The sequence below is a fragment of the Triticum urartu genome, unplaced genomic scaffold, assembly GCF_003073215.2.
Source record: "Triticum urartu cultivar G1812 unplaced genomic scaffold, Tu2.1 TuUngrouped_contig_5638, whole genome shotgun sequence".
Taxonomy (NCBI): Eukaryota; Viridiplantae; Streptophyta; class Magnoliopsida; order Poales; family Poaceae; genus Triticum; species Triticum urartu.
This window is the reverse complement of record NW_024116328.1, coordinates 1-8048: the sequence shown is the minus strand read 5'-3', so window position 1 is coordinate 8048 and position 8048 is coordinate 1. Positions and strand designations below refer to the sequence as shown.

Below are 8048 nucleotides of genomic sequence, written 5' to 3'. Positions count from 1 at the left end.
TATAGATCTTTAGAAGAATAACCGGCAAATCCACCAATCCACCAACAGACTGGCAGAGCTGCACAGTAAGTTTGTGAATTGACCTAGATATTGTACAATTTTTTTTCATGTATGTTTAATCACTTTATCCTTTGCAGCTGTTATCAATCTGTTATCTTGGCGAAAATTGCAACAGAGTCTTGGCAAGCATCAGCATTTTGAGCAGTGAACTCAATGTGAGTTATCGTGTTATTCTTTAGTGAGTTAATCAAGTAGCCAAACATCCAAGCAATCTACTCCCTCCGTCCCAAAATATAAGAACGTTTTTAACACTAGCATAGTGCCAAAAACGTTCTTATATTCTGGGACAGAGGGAGTATTTCACAAGCTACCTATTTTTCAGTTTTCAAGTAGCTTATTTATTATTTTTTAGCAGTGCTCAATGTTTCTAATCTCCTATTTAAAAGTAGACACATGCTATCAGATGCTCACCTCAATTACCAATTAACTCTCGACAGTCTAGTTATCACTGCCAGATTGTGTTTTTGCTCACAACCATAGGCAATGCATCTTAAGAATTCAGAAGGCCTCCATATTATTGCTGGATCTGTGAATTTGTGCAACTTGTAGAAGCTCTGAAGGCATATTCGTGCTGAAACTGTGAAGTTTCTGCAACACCTTACAGTACAGGCAATGCATGTCAGGGGACAAACCATTAAGGCACTAAGATGGATGCATGCATGATCACAACTTATTCATTACCAACACTAGTTTATTATGGTGTTCCATCTTGGTATAAAATTTATAAGCAAATCACCTTTATTAAGTTCTCATTTTCTTTCCTCACTAAGTCACTAGAGTAAACACTTGTAAGTTCTGTGATTAATTTTAGTATGTTCCCATCAGCGTCCAATACAAAGTAAGGCAATTAAAGTTCTGATCAAGTTAACAGTGAATCAGGATGTCGATTAATGCCGGGAATTTACTTGGTGATCCCAACTGTTTACAATGTGGAAACTTGCCTAGCTAGCCAGTGATGGAACTGTAAGTGCCTCTCTCTGATTGATGTTTTATCTACTTCAGTCAGACATGCATGTACTGTTGGTAGCTAATCTGAGTTATGATATTGCCTTGTTTTGTAGATCAATCTCCTAGGGAAGCAACATATTGAGTTGGGGGAAATGTGTGGTTGACTGAGGCAGTCTTCAGCCGCCGCAACAGCCACCACACGAGAATGGTGCTGGTCACCCAGGAATTGCTGCAGTCGCTGCAATAGCATCTCCCAAGGCACATTGTCAAGTTGTTTTCTGAAGGAGGCCCGTGCTGCGGCTGCATCATTGCGGAAGTGAAATATCAAGGCCAGGTCTACTAAATATTTCAGATCTGCTTTATTTTAATCACATGGAGAGATGATGCTTTCTGTAGTAACTAACAAGCAACTCCTCTGTGCAGGTCATAATGACAAAGTAACAAACAAGATTGTCATTTGCTCAAGCCCAAAATACCGGATGATGCAGCTGACAGCTTTTTATTACCCAAAACTGGCACTGCAAAGGTAACAAGGGATTATTCATTTCTGCTCTGAGTAGAGGGACATTATATGTGTACTGTAATCAGCTAAATTCACCAGCCATGTATCTGCAGATGTGAGCATGGAACGGAGGGTACGTAGCTGCCTGCCTGTTGGTGAAATAAATGGCCAGCTTGTGTTCTTGTGAGCAGAAGAAAGAATGCTGCTCATCTCATCTGGCTTGCTTGAGGTCCTGGTATTCAGTTGTTTTTTGGAAAATGCTATTCCGTGTGCCTGCTTACTGGAGCACGCGGCGTCGATCATGGCCAAATTAAGGCAGTGAAGTTCCAAGATGTCATCATCACCAGAGAGGAGATGAGATGAGCACCATTCGCTGCACTCTGCACCATCGAGCAGCTCAAGATGCTCTTCAAATGATGAGCCGCTTCTTGGCCATCGACTGTAGGATCTTGTGTAGCAGACTTGGGTAGCACTGTGTGTCGATCGGCTATGGGAAGATGACCAAGCTGCCCTCAAGGAGCTTGGTGGCCCCGCCATGGAGATGCTGCTGCAGAGGCTGCGGGATTCGGCGAGCGATGCCGAAGACCTGCTGGACGAGCTGGACTACTTCCGCATCCACGACGAGCTCCGCGGCACATATCATGCTGCCGACAAGCATAATAAGGGTTACATTCGTGACCTCGCCCTCAACGCTCGCCACACCGCCAAAGCTGTTGGCAATCTGGTCAGCTGTTGCCCTTGGCAGTGCGCTAAGCACCGGCAGAGGTCACACTGTGGTTCCTCCTCAGCGCAAGATACCAACCAGGACGTCAACGGATGCATGCCCAAGCTCGGTAAACTCCTCCCTTTCGCATCTTCCTCGCGTCCACATGTTGGTGATCACGATCATGGCAATGCGCAAGAAACACCAAAACTTGAGTTTAATAGGGTTGAGTCCTCTCAAAAGATGAAGGGCATTGTAGAGAAACTGCAGCGTATGCGCAATGAGGTTAACACGATTCTGCACGGTTGTGGCCCTAGAAATGCCCCAAACATTACCCAGAGTCATCCCATCACCACAGGTCGAATTGATGAGCCAAAACTGTACGGGAGGGATTGTGTCATAAATAGCATCATACATGACATCACCAAGGGTCAATACTGTGACAAGGGTCTGAGTGTGCTTCCGGTTATTGGTCCAGGGGGGATGGGGAAGACAACTCTGGTACAACATATATATCGCAACCAACAAGTGCAAAATCATTTCCCAGTCAAGATTTGGATATGTGTGTCGCTCGATTTCAATCTGGATAAGGTGCTAGAACAGATTAAAAGATCTATCCCTCGAGTTAGAAGTGAAAAAGAGTGCAGTACAACAGAGGAGTTGATTGAACGAAGATTAAAATCTAAAAGGTTCTTACTTGTATTGGATGATATATGGCGGATCAGTAATGGGGATGACTGGGGAAAATTATTGTCAATACTCAAGAAATCAGAAGAAAAGGGTTCAATGATTCTGGTCACAACTCGTTTTCAAGCAATATCAGAGGAAGTCAAAACAATTGACCATTCAGTAGAACTGAATGGCTTAGAGTGTGAAGATTTTAGGAAGTTATTCTTTGCATTTGTCTTTGGCAATGAGCAATGTGGAAAAGATAAACAATTTTTGCTTGAGACTGGAGATAAGATAATGGAAAAACTAAAAGGCTCCCCTCTTGCAGCAAAAACGGTTGGTAGATTACTGAGTAAACACCATACTTTGGGGCATTGGAAAAGGGTCCTAAAAAGTAAAGAATGGGAGACTAGTAACAATGGAATTATGCCTGCCTTGAAGCTTAGCTATGATTTTCTCCCTTTCCATCTGCAACAATGTTTTTCCTATTCTGCATTGTTTCCCGAGGACTACCATTTCACAAGCCATGAGCTCATCAACCTGTGGGTTGGACTAGATATTTTGATATCTAGTGATCAAAACAAAACATTTGAAGATATAGGTTTGAGCAATTTAAATGAGTTAGTCATCCATGGATTTTTCAGGGAAGAGAAGACTTATGGTGATATGCGGTATGTTATGCATGACCTACTGCATGATTTGGCATTGAAGGTTACATCACATGATTGTCTTAGTTCACGTCTCCCTGATGTTGGATCAATGGAGATTCTGCCAACCACCCGTCACTTGTCTATAACCATAGATGACTTAGGTAAATATGATGCAGCTTTTGCTAAAAAATTAAAGATTCAATTGGAAGAAATAAAGACAAGATTCAAGGTTGAACATTTGCAAACATTGATGTTATTTGGAAAAATGGATGAAGATTTTGTCAAGATATTTGGTGAATTTTGGGGGGAATTGATCACTCTTCGTATTCTTCATTTGCCCATCATGCTTTGTCCTATGGAGTCCATGTTACGTAACTTTTCAAGACTTGTCCACCTACGATACCTATGTCTAGGGACATATGAGAGCCAGATGCATTTACCACTTGGCATCTCTAAATTTTATCATTTGAGGATTCTAGATCTTGAGCTGTGGGGCGGCGGTCGTGATTTGCCCGAAGACTTGAGCAACCTTGCCAAATTGTGTCATTTTTATGTCCCAAGTGAGTATCCACTTTATGTTGATATTTACAAGGGTGTAACTGGTGTTAAAAGCTCCCACTCAAGGTGGGGTCTGGGGAATGGAATTTCTGGACGGCCTTACCGATGCACATTAACTCTGGGGCCAGGAGGCTGGCTAGAACCTATTACCTCCAGGCCTGCCTTTCATCCTGATATTTACAATGTGGGAAAACTTAAACTCTTAGAAGAGCTAAAGGTATTTCAAGTCAATAAAAAAAGTGAAGGGTTTGAACCTAAGGAACTAGAGCATTTGACCAAGCTAAGGGAGCTTGGCATCTACAACCTTGAGAAGATAGATACAGTAGAAGAAGCAGCTCAAGCAAAACTGATGGAGAAAAAATACTTGAGGAGTTTAACATTGCATTGGGATAGTGAGCGGCCTAGTGTTGAGCCTAGTATGGAAGCAGTTGTTCTTGAGAGCCTTCAACCTCATGGAGATCTTCAAGTGTTGTGCATTAGAGGGCATGGAGGTCAATGTTGTCCAACATGGCTAGGTGATGAGTTTGCTGTTGAAGCTCTACAATCTCTTTATATTTGTGGTGTTTCTTGGGAAGTTTCTCCTTCTTTAGGGAAGGCATGGGATCTTCGTGAATTAAGGTTTGAGGATATTGCCAGACTGAAAGAGTTTATGATAGAGAAAAGTTTTTGCATGCTAACAAAGCTCGAATTCATTGGCCTAGGAAGTCTTGAAAATTGGGTTTACCCAGCTGAACAAGAGTCTCCGTCTAGTGGAGAGTTGCTGCCACTGGATGCTCATATGTTCCCTCTTTTGCAAGTTCTGAAAATTAGGAATTGCCCGAAAGTGTCGGGGATGCCTTTCTCAAACCACATTGTTTCCCCAGATTGGTTCCCCAAGCTACAAGAGCTTGAGGTACACGACTGTCCCGAATTCTTGATGATTCCCATCTCCTTGACCGGAAGTTTGTGTTCTGTCATGATGCAATCTGTAAAGATGCTAAACTGGTTTTTTTACTCAAAATCATCTGATGGAGCACAATTGCACATTATTGGAGAGGGTGATCTACATAGCATAGACCAAGTGTTAGTTTTTGATAAGGAAACAAGTGTTGAGAAGCTGACGCTCAAGAGGTGCCCACCTCTAGAGTTGAAGCACATTCTAATGCTAACCTCGTTGAAGACATTGATTGTTGACCATTCAAATTGTAATAGTGGGAAGGAATTGACAGACCTCCTCCCCCACCTCCCAAAGCTCTCCAAATTGGAAATATGTGGGTGTCAAAACATAAAAAAGCTGGTAGTGGGGGTGGATGTGCAACAAACAACACAAGAAGCAGCAGCAGCAGCAGCAGAGGAAGAGGATGATGGGGTGTTGCTCTTCCCACCTCATCTATGTGACTCACTACGGGAATTGGAGTTCTCTTTCTGCAGAGAGCTGGTCCTGGTGGACCCGCCAACTCTTGTTCCTGGTGGAGGAGGATGGCTCCAAGCCTTGCGATCCCTTCAGAGATTAACAATACAGAATACCCCAAAGTTTCTATCCACCTTCTCCTTTTCCTATCACATTTTCCCTTCCTCCCTGCAGTTTCTGAGGCTTTGGGATGTGAAAGGCTTGAGGACACTGGAGCCCCTCTCAAACCTCTCCTCTCTCACCATATTAGAATTGTATTATTGTGGAGAGGATTTGAAATGTGAGGGATTGCAGTATCTCCTTACTACCGGGGGTCAGCTCAGTAAATTAGAAGTGAATGGCAGCCCTGGTTTCTTTGCTGGTTGGGATCCCAATCCAAAACAGGATTTGGAGGACGAGGAAGTAGAAGAACAACAGACACAGTTTGTTTCATCCACGCTGCAGGAGCTCTCCACGGATGATGCAGCGGGGCTCCTTTCTGCACCCATATGCAGCTTCCTCTCTTCCTCCCTCACCAAGCTAGGACTTTATGGAGATTGGCCTAGTAAGATGGAGCGCTTCAGCAAGGAGCAAGAGGATGCCCTTCAGCGCCTCTCCTCCCTCCAGGAACTTGATTTTTGTCGTTTCGACGACCTTCAACAACTCCCTGCAGGGCTGCACAACCTTACCAGCCTCAGGAAATTAGCAATCTATTACTGTCCAGCCATCTCGTCATTGCCCAATGATGGCCTCCCTGATTCACTGCAAGAGCTAAGTGTCGAATCCTGCCGCAACGAAGAGCTAAAACAACAGTGCAGGGGGTTAGTGGGAACCATCCCCAAAATCAAATTAAACCGGTGATCCAAGGGTAACACAAACACACTTTTTCGTAATTTTTCGCTTTGCCCTTTTCCTGCAATCCTGCTTAATAACACTGCGTTTATTCCCATCCACTGTGCAGGACTGCATTGGAGTTCCCTTGTACATTCTTCTAGTCTTGTAGAGTTCTGCTGTTTCGATACAAACACATTTGCCACATGCATGACATGACATGAGGGTCTTGTTGCTATAGTCTTCCTTCCTATACATAAATCTGGTAAGGACATCTTTACTCCTGTTGTACCATATCTGATAAGACACGGTGTGTGCTGATCGGCCCTGATCTTTCACTACACACTAGTAACAGTATTATTTGGGGGTTTTGGTGGAGAAGCGGGCGGGTGAACCAGGAGAAGTTGATTAATTTAGCAACCAGAAATTATATAGAAGAGATAATTTGGTGGAAGCAAAGTAGATGTGAGAGAGGAAGCAGAAAGATGCAAGAACAGAATAAAAGTCACGTCTAATTGATAAATATCAATCAAACGAAATGGCATGCAGAAGCACAGATTTGGTGCATCAACAAGGTGCCTTTCTGAAAATATAACTTCAACCTCTGTACATAGTACATATGCTAAGCCTGAACAACTGACACAGAAATATCAAGACATGACCACTATTTCACAACTTAAGACTGACCAATAGAAACTCTAGACTGAACTGCTACACAAAACAGAACGTGCATCCCTTCACCTCATGTGTTCACATATGAGGTTTAAAGCAAAACATAACTTGAACTTGCCTGCTGGTTTACTCTAGAGACCTAGGATACATAGCACGCAGATTTCGATAACTCGTTCATTCAAATGCACATTGGTCTGCTGTATTTCAGATTTCTCTACACAATTCGAGAAAACTAACATAATTATCAGCCAATGCCTACTGCAAGTCTCTCTTCTTTTCTTCCTAGATGTAATTACCAACGAAACCAGTGATAACCATTTGTTTTGGTTCTCTGTGCAGCAGGTGTTCGTTCAATCTTATAAGCTTCTTCATATTTTGCATTTAACTTTGGGTTATTGTCATTCATCAAGACATGATAGCCTACTTCCCAATTTCGGGTGTGATGATCAAAATATCACTATGGAATAAATGAGACTTTGGGGTCAAGCTACTGATATTAAGGTTATCAAAAAATTTCATACACTGCTACATTTATATCAGTATTAGGTGTTCCTGCATTCCTAATTTCTGTTTGCTTGCTGTTCAGGTTTTCTAGTGTTTGTTTGTTCAGCTTTAGGGATCATCTTGGCGTAACTACGGAAAACAATGAACTGTCAGTGTTTTCCTACCGATAAGGTTTGCAGTTTTTCAATCCAGTAGACATTCTACTGATGCCTATCAGGTCTACTTGCAACAGATAAGGTTGCTGTTTTTCGGTTCAGTCTTCATTCTACTAATACCAGATATTCTTCCATTCATCATAAATTTTATTTTTTATTGTTTAATGGCGTATAGGATCTTCACAGGAATAGCACTGCACCCCTGGAGACAATTCAGATAATAGGGAGCAGTAGCAGTCTGAAGGTAATGCATTTCAGGGCATGTGCAATTTTGAAATTCCAAAAAGGCATTAAGATGCATTATAACTGAATAACCAATCTTTATATTTCTGCAGTATGGATTGAACTGGGAGAAGGAAGCACTTAATAGCCTGAATATAAATGCCATAGGTGGAGCTGACAGGAATCAAGTTGCCCCCGTTCAGCA

The 8048-nt window shown here is 42.5% G+C and overlaps 1 protein-coding gene across 1 annotated transcript; it reads left to right on the top strand.

The window, feature by feature from the left end:
* Positions 1-1490: 1490 nt before the first annotated feature.
* On the top strand, positions 1491-8031 carry LOC125529488 (disease resistance protein RGA2-like; the record flags this gene model as incomplete). The annotated part of the gene is made up of 9 exons (XM_048693902.1): positions 1491-1534; positions 1624-1643; positions 1702-1745; positions 1971-4096; positions 4247-6316; positions 6421-6440; positions 7684-7703; positions 7797-7865; positions 7957-8031. Coding segments are annotated over exons 1-9 (4488 nt in total), but the record flags the coding sequence as incomplete, so codon positions are not given.
* Positions 8032-8048: the final 17 nt, after the last annotated feature.